Here is a 12,291-nt window from a genome sequence, read left to right as displayed (position 1 = left end):
TCCTTCTGCTCTGACGTTGTTATGAACATCCCTGTGAGGACGATTAATGTGATAATTAAACGAAACGAAAAAGGCTGTAAATACAGGACAAATCAATCAAAAGCATTATAGACTCTTGAGCACCGTGCATATAAAGTAGAACTAACAGGTAGTTTTAAATATAGAAACTCGCTGTGTTTCTGTGTGCAATTAATGGCCTTGTGATTGTATGCAGAGGGTCTTTCCTTGCTGTTAAAACGCCCACAAATTTCCCTGTAATTATGCAGATAACAGGTGGCACTCATTAAATCTGAGCAGCTCCAATAAAAGCAGCAGGTAGTGCCGAGTTGATTTGTATCCGAATGTCTCTTTGTGCGCAGTGGGTCTTTGCAAAAGCACGGTTTGCCCACTATTTTCCGAATTACACCACAGAGCTATTACTATCATTAGCCTTAAGAGCTTTTGACAGAGCGGAGCTGAGCTCTGTACAATTAACTCCATCCCCCTGGACACGTCTCTACCTCTGATCGATATTTGCATTTTGTCTCTCTTGATTCCCATGGCAGGGGATCAGTAGGCCGCCGTGGAGCTTTGGCTTAATCTCTGGCAGGCTTTAGCGCCGCCGTCTTCTGTCTGTTCCTTTCCACACTATCAGGACCATTCAACTTTTTAATAATTCATAAAGCTTTCTCATTCTGAATGTTTTCTAATGGATCGTGTGACATGAAAACAGGTGATGGCGACTGATAAACATGGCACACGGTACGTCACGCTCACAGGCGCTCTGAGAAACTGGTCCGGCTAAGCTCTGATGTAGCCAAATTTCAGCCATTGTAATTCACAAAAGAGTCGATGCCCGTCCGTCACTGGTGCAGGCTTTGCGTGTGCCTGGAACGGTCGGCTGTGTTTGCTTTGTGTGTGGCAGGTGGTAGGCATTCTCTCACCATGAGGCACGAGTGAGAGTCAGATCTTGGCACGTTTCTTTGGGATCCAGAAGGTTGCAGCATCTGCTTTTTGGAGCTCATGGGATGAGTTTGTGTGCGTGTTTGGTGTTTCGGGTGGCACATTACGAGCTCAGTTTTTCTTGTATGTGTGTGTGTATTAATTACTTGTGAAATTTTTATTAAAAAGTTTTGCAGCACCTGCAGTACGTGGGCAAAATGTAATTGGCTTCTAAATCAAGATCAGTCATTTATCTACATTGCTATGGAAGATCTACGGCTGGTTCTTCTATGTAGAATTGTTTTAACCCAGTCAAAAAAGGGCTTCAGAACACAAACCGCACTTTTAAGGTTCTGCCACAGCATCTCAATGAAGGTCTAGTCAGTACTTTGACTAGCAAAGCAAAGCATCCCCACATCATCACACTACCACCACCATGTTTGACAGTTATAATCGTGTAATGTTCTTTATTAATGTGTAAAGCCTAGTTAGCTTGTGTACCTTAAAAGATTTACAATTGCCATTATGTTCCCCATGTGAAACACTTCTCCCATGCTGATGCATGTCTTGGCTTAAACATGGCTGAACATGTTTAAGATTTTAGTGCCATGATCTGATGATCACCAATTTGAATCCCAGGCAATGCTGCCTTGCCATCAGTGGCCAGAGTCTGAGAGAGCACGATTGGCTTTGTTCTCTCTCTGGGCTTCACCTGTGTCAGATAAGCTTTGCTAGTTTTCACCCTCCTAATGTTGGGTGCATTACTCTTGATGGGGGATCCTAATGAGTGGGTTGGGTAATTGACCTTCCAAATTGGGAAGAAAATTTAATAATATATATATATATATATATATATATATATATATATATATATATATATATATATATATATATATATATATACGTATATATGTATATATATATTCTAAAAAGAACATGCTAAAGCTTGATCATACTGGTGGTCTAGGTCTTGGTTATGTTGGTCATGCTTGTAAACCAGCTAAACCATTGTACTCAAATGCACACATATTCCAAGTCATTTTGATGCATTTCTGTTGGTCCATTCATCATGAATTTTGGACATAATATGAAAAACAACTCTCAGGTTCAGAAAATATGAAAACATTTAAAATGTTTACAAGGTGTCTCTCTGTATATATGGATATTTCAAATCTTTTGAGGCATCATACCACAAATGTATCAGAAATTTGCAGTGTGCGAACACGGTCAGATCCCTCGTGCACTCGTGCACACTGAAGAGGCAACGTCTGCTATTCCTTTTGTGGTGGTAGCCATGGCGACCTTACTGTACCTGTCGGAGGGGTTTTAGAGGTTGAAAAGGTGCCCTGTGTCGTGTGTGTGTGATATCTTTGAGCTTCGTGTCAATGGCAGCTGGTGGGTTTTGCTACTGTATTTTATTGTGTTAAACAGTCAATCAAGTTTTTTCACATCTCATATTTAAGGAAAGAATTAAACACGTCTGATTAGCATAAATTAACTTACTTGTAATCATGATTATACATAAGGCGGTTAAATCTGCAGGGGGGTGTCTGTCAGTCAATATCTAGTCTAAGTGGTGTGTAATAAACCTGCCCTTTCAGCTGGTATAGCAGCTTGTTAACTTGGCGGCTTGTAAATATTGAAATAACGGTAACTTCAGTGTCTCATTGCTGTGCTTGCTGGCATCTCTGTGTGGCTCTCAGTAATTTATCTGCTCATTGCAGCTGGTGCCGATCATCTGTGGGGTAACAGGGGCAAGTTGCTAAATCGTGGGACAATGGGGAGAAACACCACAAATGAGAAAAGCCTATATGTGAGCAACATAAAGAGGTATTGTAATTAAATAAGATGCACCAATAAGGGAAATTGAGTGGGGAATATATGTAAATTATTACAGGGGAAGATATGTGGGGAAGATATGTAAATGATTACAGGTCTGGTTAGAAACTGGGTCTTGTTGGGGGCTCCGAGTGGCTTGCTGGGCTAAAGCTCTGCCACTATGATCAGGAGATTGCCGGTTCGAATACTGTTCATGTAGCTTGCCATCAGCTATCAGAGCCCTGAGAGAGCACAATTGGCTTTGCTCTCTCTGAGTGGGATGGTACTCTCTCCCCACATCACTCCAAATGGTGATGTTGATCAGCACAAGGCATCTGTGAGCTGATGTATCAGAACAGAGTTGCTGCGCTTTCTTCAGAGTGTGCTGTGCTTTTAGGTAGTGTACCTCTTGATGAAAGATTGTTGGCTGCCAGACACGCCTCTACGATGCACTCAAGCTCATTCAAGACATTTTGCTCAGTTGTCAAACTTTGAGAAGAGGCGCATCATTATTAGCCAGTTACCATCATCTTCGTTTGCAGTGGTGTTGTAAATAAAAATCCTAAAGACTGGAACCATATTGTTTTTGGAAACAATTTCAGGTTCTTGTACAAGAGCCTCCTTTTAGTTCTGCATTTTTCCTCAAGATATTGCTCTATTACTTGTGTGAATCATCAATAAATTCACACATGATGTTTTGTCATTATTTGTCTTTATTATTGTGCATTATTTTTATTAATGAGTGTGCATGTTTAAAAAATGTAAAAATTGGTTCTGAATCTACCCAGAGTAGCACAAGCCATGAGTGTTGATGTAAGGTTTTCTACTGGATGATCCAGCAGCACAGAAGCAGAGTATGTCTGTGCATTGCTCAGCCTCGTATCTGGTTGTAGCGCTTAACCGCTAATGGAGTACTGGTAGGCTGCCTTTCTGTTGGTGATTGGTAGAAGCATTCTGTTTTGTTTTTTTCAGGTGTAAAATTAAGGCTGAGAACTCTCAGGGGGCAAAAATTAACATGGTTGACTCAAATGCCATACAGCCGTGCTCATTCAATTATACCAGGAAATGGGCATTTTTGATAGTCATGAGAGAGTGGCCTGTGGAGTACAGATAATTTCACCACAGTGGGGATGGCAATTTGGAACCTGGCTGCAGTCGTCATTAAGCCTCATGAGCTGCTCGCCTCTCTGGGCTCATTTTCCAACAGTTTTCCAGCTGCTGAGGAATATTATGAACAGGGAAATTGTAGAAAACCTTTATTGTTTCTCTCAGTAATTACCACTTTAGAAGTCAGCCAGTTAGTTGGAGCATTTCACTGTGGAATAAATAGACTTTAAATAAAATGTGAAGTGTCAGTAGATTTACTGTAGTGTTTAAGAGGTGGTAAATATAACCTCAGTGAACCCATTTTTCCTTTAAGCGTCACATTTCATTAGCAATCATGAGCACAAAGCACGCCTCTAAGATCCAATTTACAATATTTAACTCAAGATCAGACTCTTCTTGGTATAGTGGTAGGTGGTGTTTGGTCAGAGCAGACATGTCTGAGAGACTTAATGGTATTTCACCCTGATATGGGGTGTTGCCCACTATAACGTTTAGGTCTAATAACATTGAAATTAAAATGCTATAAAGGCCCAGAATTTGGCTCAAAATGTATAACTGCTGTGAGAATAAACAAGTGCATTCACTGATAAAGTGACTCAGTCACTGCCTGTGTTAGAAACAAATATTACATTACAGGTTACATTACAGGTACATTACAGGTATGTAACAAACGTCATCCCTTTAAGGAGATTAATTATTTATAATTCACTGAGTACATTGTGGGTGGAGTAATTAGCATCGAGGAGATGGGGTGGAGTAATGGTTGACTAAGGACAGGGAATGTTACAAGGTTTTGAGGAGATGGGGCGGAGTTACAGGGTGTTGAGAAGATGGGGTAAAGTAATGGTACATTAGGGACCTGGAGGTAGAGTATTGAGGTATTTAGGGAGAGGCAGAGGTGGAGTGTTAGGGTGTTTAAGAGGGTTGAGTAATTGGGTGTTGAAATAATTTGACTTTAAATTTCATTGTTGTCTTCATTTAAAAGACTACTTACACTTCCATTTTAATATTTACTTCATTATTTAATCCATTCAGACCTGAATTATGTTTTCTGTTGTTTGTCCACACACCAGAAGACTCTAATGTTCTGATATTTAATCTATAGAAAAATGTAATCTAATTATTAAATAAAATATTTAATTGCTTTTTTTATTGTCCATTGCATTGGAAGCCTGTGTTTTAACTTTTTCCTTTTTTTTTTTTTAAACCTTTTTTATTTCACAAACCACCCATTAGCTGTGATGCCCTAATGTCTGAGGAGTGGGTGGAGCTTCAGTTTTATTGGCTTGTGAACTTTTCATTGGTTGATTCATGTTCTATTCTAATATACAACAGGTCTCATGATGTCCATTGAAATGGACGCAGGGTCTGAAAGGGTTAATTTAATGGAGTTTGGTGAAGTGCTGGAGTGTTGAGATGGAGTGAAATGGTGGATTGTTGAGAATGGGTGGAGTGATGGAGTGTTGAGGAGATATGGTGGAGTGTTGAGGAGATGTGGTGGAGTGTTGAGATGGGTTGGAGTGGTGGAGTGTTGAGATGGGTTGGAGTGGTGGAGCTTTGAGATGGGGTGGAGTGTTGAGATGGGTTGGAGTGGTGGAGCTTTGAGATGGGGTGGAGTGTTGAGATGGATTGGAGTGGTGGAGCTTTCAGATGGGGTGGAGTGGGGAAGGGTTGAGATTGATGGAGTAATGGAGTTTTAGGGAGATGGGGTAGAGTAATTTGGAGGAGACTTACTGCTCTTTTTCAAACAGGGTTCCCAGGCACATGATGCCCATGTACTAATACACATTGCTAAAATTGCTAAAATTATCATCTTTATTAATGTTCTTCATGCTTCCCAGTTCTGAATTAGTAAGAAATGGGAGCGAAAATGGACTAATGTTCGTGTAAAGGTTTGAATTTGCATAAACTAGTTTTAATTACACTGTGTACTGATTTTGTGATTGGATATTTTGCTTGTTTTGAATACCACAGGGAGCTCGTTGGAGCAGAGATCTGGAGCATGCCTGAACCCTCTCCAAATTTCCATTGTGTTTGCATGCGTAATGACTTAAGAGCATCATAATTGTGTGATGGGAGCAAAAGAAGCATTTGCTGTGTTTCTTAATGGTTTCATTAGGGCTTCATTTATTTCTTGACCCCTGGTGTTTAGTGTGGTAATGGTTTTTGATTAGTTAAATATTAAAGTTCATTTTAGATTAATGAGCCCTGACAGTAGCTTTCACCCTTGTACTGTTGCAATAATCATTATTTCCCGGCTGTTCTTTATTTGCTGTCTTGAAGCTGATTTGCCCTCCTTGTCAAAAGAATAGTTCCAAAATAATGTCTCCACATGGAGATGTAAAGATCCTTAAGGGTGTCTTGTGATGGTCCATCCCATACAGCTTGAAGGATAGAACGTTTTTGTTGGGTCATCACCAAAACAAAAGGAGGACTTATCACTCAAGATGACTCAGTGTCATTCCCCCATGACACCCCATGACAGTCTAGCATGACTACCCTCCAAGTTTTACTGCTGTTGACTGATTCCTTCTGGGTATAGTACTTTTTGACGATGAGTATATATGAGAGTGAATCTGGACTGATAAATGATCCACATCAAATATTTTTTCCCATTAAACAGACCTCATAGACCATTAAAATATTTTAATTTCACATGATAACCCCTCTCCCTCTCTCTCTCTCTCTCTCTCACTTTCTTTCTCTGTCTTTACCTTTCTAACACTCTTTCTCGCTCGCTCTCGCCTGTCATCTGACAGAGTGCAAGGTCTGAGGAGATAAGGAGAAGAGCCGAAGAGACAGAAAAAGAAGGAACACAAAAGATCTCTGTGGGAAGTTGAAAGTGTGAGTGAAGCAGAGAGGAAAGCCTGCCTGCGAGGGAATCGTTTGGGCACCATGGGAAAACAGAACAGCAAGCTGAGGCCCGAGGTGCTCCACGACCTGCGGGAGAACACGGAGTTCACTGACCATGAGCTGCAGGAGTGGTACAAAGGCTTTCTGAAAGACTGCCCCACAGGCCACCTCACCGTAGAGGAGTTCAAGAAAATCTACGCCAACTTCTTCCCTTACGGAGATGCCTCCAAGTTCGCAGAGCATGTGTTCAGAACATTCGACACCAACAGCGACGGGACCATTGACTTCAGGGAGTTCATCATCGCGCTGAGTGTGACGTCACGAGGGAAGTTAGAGCAGAAGCTGAAGTGGGCCTTCAGTATGTACGACCTGGATGGGAATGGATACATCAGCCGAGGAGAGATGCTGGAAATCGTTCAGGTGAGGCAGATTTTTCTCTCTGTTTGGTATTTTTCAGGAGTGACGTGTCAACATTCTGTTGTATGAAGGTTTTCAGGTTTTAATTCCTGTTTTGACCCACCACTAAAGGACACGCTTTACACATGCATTTGTGGGCAAGCAAAGAGATACCAAACAGTAACTGAAAGTGAAGCAAGCATGTGAACTTGTAGTATGTGAGGTAGGATAGTAATATCATAATATTTTACACAAATGTGACTTGTTTGTGACTTGTTTATGCAGCAATACACAGTTCTGGGGATTTTCCTACCAGAGTTACATACTGCAGTTAACAGCATGCCAAGCCCCCCAAAAATAATGCTTAGATTAGTGGTGTCAATAGTTTTTTATAACATTTTAGACTTGAGGTATATTTTATCTAGAGAAAGTACTATAAAAGTATTATTTCTTTATTTTACTTGCTGTTTTGCAGGATGTATTCCTTTTGATAGTGTCTTGCATTCGTCCATTATTCAAAATAGAGATACTTTAAATGATTCATTGAGGGATGCCTTAGAAATAAACTTTTTAATGGTTTAAATAACCTTCACCTGGTGTAAATGTTCTTTACACTCACACATCTCTATTGCAAAAATGGTTCTTTAAGACAGCAAAAGTGACTTTCTTTGACGTTAATCAAGGAACCAATTGTAGCACGTTTATTTCTAATAATGTGAGGTTAATTAGGATTGTCCGCTAAATACCATAAATGTAAATGTGCCTCTAGTTGTTGCAGTTATAAGTAGAGGTGGGACAAAATATTGATTTTCTGATATATTGTATAGTTTTTTTTTATGTGGCATCAAATATTGATATATTTTTTGAAACATATGTGCTCTAAACTTGCTTAGATTCACCCCAAATATGACTTACTAAAGTTACTGCTTCATTACTCCACATGATGGTGCTAATCAAATGAAAAGGGTAAACCTGCAGTGAACAATAATTCTGATATTTGTTTGTATAGAAATATTTTATCCTTTTTAGTAACACAGATGCTGTGAAGTATCGTAGAAAATTGTCCTGTGATCAATCGAATATCACAGAATCATAGTATCTATGTTATATGTTATATCATTATCGTGGGTAACTTACTGTGACAGTATCGAATTGAGAGATTCTCTGTGATTCTCACCCCTAGTTATAATTGCTGTGTTGTGATGTGATGTTTTTCCCTGTCGTGTCATGCAGCACATGTAAGATGCTTTTCTGAGGGAGAATAATAGCTGTGAATAATAGCTTTACCTGCACACAGGGTTCAGATAATCAGGGAAAAAACAGATCTGAAAATGAGGCTCAGAGGAGTTTCACAGACTCATGAGACCATTCTGGAACATCTCAGCTTGTTAGGTTTAATGATTGAAATGAGTTAAAATGGAAAGAGGGACAAGAACTACTTTGTGATCTTCTAAATGTAAAGTGTAGAGAAAGGGGTGCTTTTAAATCGTAAAGGAGAGTATAAAGGAAAAAATAAAACATATGCCCGGTAGTAGAGCTGCACAGTACTGTGTTTCAGTACCATCATCCCAATGTGAGCATGCGCAGTAATAATCACACAATAGGTTGTTTGGGGGGAAAAAAATCTTGTTTTATTTAATATCACAATCTATATCGCTGAATAGTTTTTCCAATATTGTGCAGTATATATAACAGAATATATTCCTTATACACATCTCTTTAGGGCACCAGAGACATTTTGGTGCCCTTTGTGTGTATTGTTTGTGAGTTTAGATGACTGTTGTGTGCTGCACTGTTTAAAGAATTAAATGTTGCTTATGGTTAATTCAGATTAAATAAAAAAGTCCTATGCAGATATTTTCATGGAAGTCTTTGTCTCTGTATTACATATTGGTCTACTCTCCCTCAGGCGATCTATAAGATGGTTTCTTCTGTGATGAAGATGCCGGAGGATGAGTCCACTCCAGAGAAGAGAACAGATAAGATTTTCAGACAGATGGACACCAATAACGATGGTAAAAAATAAGCTCAAACACAAAAACAAACCTGTATCTTCAAAACATTAACATTACAGTAGACAAAGTCCATGTAAATGATTTTTTTTATTTTAGGTAATTTGAAGCATTTACAGCTCTGGGAAAAAAAATAAGAGACCACTTCAGTTTCTGAATCAGTTTCTCTATTTTTGCTATTTATAGGTATATGTTTGAGTAAAACGAACTTTGTTGTTTTATTCTATAAACTACGGACAACATTTCTTCCAAATTTCAAAGAAAAATATAGTCATTTAGAGCATTTATTTGCAGAAAATGGAAAATGACTGAAATAACAAAAAATATGCAAAGAAAACAAGTTTATATTCATAAAGTTTTAAGAGATTAGAAATCAATATTTGGTGGAATAACCCTGGTTTTTAATCACAATTTCCTTGCATCTTGGCATGTTCTCCTCCACCAGTCTTACACACTGCTTTTGGATAACTTTATGCTGCTTTACTCCTGGTGCCAAAAATTCAAGCAGTTGAGTTTGGTTTGATTGCGTGTGAGCATCCATCTTCCTCTTGATTATATTTTAGAGGTTTTCAATTTGGTAAAATCATTTTTAAGTGGTCTCTTATTTTTTTTCCAGAGCTGTATATTGATTGATATGTCAAAAAGAAATGAAGCAAAGCAAAAATGGAGATGCCTGTTTTTGCATAAATGTAAGGACACAAATGCAAATGGCCTACCAGGAAAGCTGCACCAATTTCTCACTTACATACTCATTTACTCATTACATCTTTCATATATTCTTTTATTCATTCTTAAAAACTAAGCCTAATTGAGCTTCATATAGTGCCTCGATTTCCTGAATATTGTATATGATCATAATCAAATCAAATCAAATTTATTTGGATAGCAGTTTTAACATCTGATGTCACAAAGCTTTACAGAAATGTGATCACAGGACAAAGAATCAGGCAAAACATTAAACATAACAATACAGAATATGAAAACCCCCAGTGAGCTTGGAGGCAAGGACAAATATAAGGGGGGACCATCTCTCCACTGGTCAGGCAGCTTTTAAATGTTTTTTATTTATTTAAAGTCTTTATACTATAGTATTTATATTATGTGAAAGAATCCTGCAAATTTGTTGGAGAGGGGGGATGTCTGCTAATGCAAAGTGTTATCCTATAACTGCACTGTATATGGTGTCAGTTCCTGCTTTCTTATTGCCATTGAAGTTATATTTGATATGAGTTTCCTTGCTTTTTTTTTTTACAGGCAAAATTTCTTTGGAGGAGTTCATTAAGGGTGCCAGGAGTGACCCCTCCATTGTCCGTCTTCTGCAGTGTGACCCCAGCAGTGCCAGCCAGTTCTGAGCTAGGTTCTGTCACCAGTCTCGGAGCTTTGTCCCGCTCTCACAGCACGTTACTATAGTGTTTGTTTGAGTCTGAAGTGCACACAGTAAGTGTTGGTGTAACTGTGTAGGAGTTTATCACTGTAGTCAGCAGCATGAGAGTCACCGTTCCTTCACAGCGCTTCACAGAACCTGGAATCGGGTTTGGTGCTGGTTTAAGGGACCAGTCAGTGAATGTGAATGGTTATCAGTCAGTGCTAGGGTCACTGAGTTATGCTTTAGAGTACCGTGTGTTACGGAATGAGAAATGTGGTGTCGTGTATTTTTATTTTGTTCTGTATTTGTTTTAATAGTTAATGGAATAATTGAAAATTGGACAAATATATATATGTTTTATTATAAAAGCATCACGGCTGAGGACTATTAAGTTCGTTTGGCTGAGCAGTAAAGATGTGCATGGCCAGGCATAAGACCTATGGGTTACAGTGTATAATTACTTAAGTCTTTTTTTATTTTAGGAGGACTGTATTTTTTTTTTTTGTGTGTGTTTTTATGTATTATTTCAAGTACTTTTTTTGCATTGTTCATTGTTTTGTGAACATTGATGAGTTTCTGGTTAAGAATGCTTATCCTCCACATCCTTACGCTTTCAACCAATGGACTGCATGAACGTTTGTCAGTGTGACTGGTTGGTTTTTTTTATATAAAGGCAATGGCTTTTTCTTGTTCTTGGTTCTGCATTTTGTCGGAAGCTTTGCTTTTACAGTCTTGCTGTTGCATGTATTTTTGACAATGTTTTTATATTATTACTGTTGTGGTGATAAAAAGGACCATATTGATGTCTGTTATTTTGTATTCTTGCCATTATCATTGTGGTTAATGGTGCAGTTTAGGAAGCCCACTATGGAATACAGTGAAGCTCAATGTGAATGCCTTTCTTTTTTTTTTTTATAACTTCAGTTTCCGTCCAAAAATAAGAGACATATCCTCCATCTGTGCCACAGACTGCATGTTCCTGCAATTCTGTCAACATTTCAGTAATGTCGATTACACATATGGGACATTATCGTTTTCCATTCACATCCCCATAGAAACCATGGCTCATCACGAGATGCTACTTGACGGAGATACTCAAGGGAGCATTTCTGACCTCACGACCAGCCTTTTCCCCAAGCACAGTCATTAGCACGCCATCAGGAACATATCAAGCAAAGTGTTACTGGAATCTCCCCTGTGATTTCTCTGACATTAAGTAAACACATTTTGTTAAACAGAAAGAATGAAGGAAAATCGAGGCAGAATCGGGATCATAAACATAACATTATAAATCCTTTATGACAGTTATGGCCTTGGCACCGGAGCTGAACATGAAACTCACTAACCTTGACATTCTTTGTTCTGAAACAGCCTGTTCATGGTTATAACCAATGTCTTGCAGTATTTATAAAGGAAACTGTAAATGTGTGGTTAATATGACAGCTCTGGAGTGTTACTGTGATAATTCTATTTTTGTTTCCATTAAAAACGTTGTGCTTCCTTTTTGGATTGAAATAGGTCGTGCCGGTGTTTTTATTATTTGTCTGTTGAGTTGAAAGCTGTAAAATGTTCCATGAGGACCACACTTTTTGACATTTGTATGGATTACTTATTAGGGGTATAAGAAAATATTGATGTTTTGAAGTTTTGCCGTATTTGGTTTTGCAATATTGCATCAATTCTCAAAAGCACTGATTTTTAGTAAATGGTTAACATGCAAATGTTTACTGATAGACTTCATAGATTCATTTAGAGACACAATATTTTGTTCCACAATACAGATCTGGACACAACATGAAAACCTTTATCTTCACATTT

The 12,291-nt window shown here is 38.6% G+C and overlaps 1 protein-coding gene across 2 annotated transcripts in view; it reads left to right on the top strand.

Annotated features, from left to right (window-relative positions):
* The window catches only part of LOC103025948 (hippocalcin-like protein 1), a 45,778-nt gene extending 33,790 nt beyond the window's left edge, over positions 1-11,988 (top strand). For both annotated transcript variants that reach the window (XM_022673131.2, XM_049463570.1), the window contains 3 exons: positions 6,606-7,119; positions 9,005-9,110; positions 10,362-11,988. In XM_022673131.2, the coding sequence (XP_022528852.1) occupies positions 6,742-7,119; positions 9,005-9,110; positions 10,362-10,459 (582 nt within the window). In that variant the 5' untranslated portion in view covers positions 6,606-6,741 and the 3' untranslated portion in view covers positions 10,460-11,988. The remainder of the gene's footprint in view (positions 1-6,605; positions 7,120-9,004; positions 9,111-10,361) is intronic.
* The last annotated feature ends 303 nt before the right edge of the window (positions 11,989-12,291 follow it).

This window comes from Astyanax mexicanus, chromosome 14, assembly GCF_023375975.1.
Source record: "Astyanax mexicanus isolate ESR-SI-001 chromosome 14, AstMex3_surface, whole genome shotgun sequence".
Taxonomy (NCBI): Eukaryota; Metazoa; Chordata; class Actinopteri; order Characiformes; family Acestrorhamphidae; genus Astyanax; species Astyanax mexicanus.
Note: the sequence above shows the minus strand (reverse complement) of the source record. Positions and strands in the feature narration are given on the sequence as shown.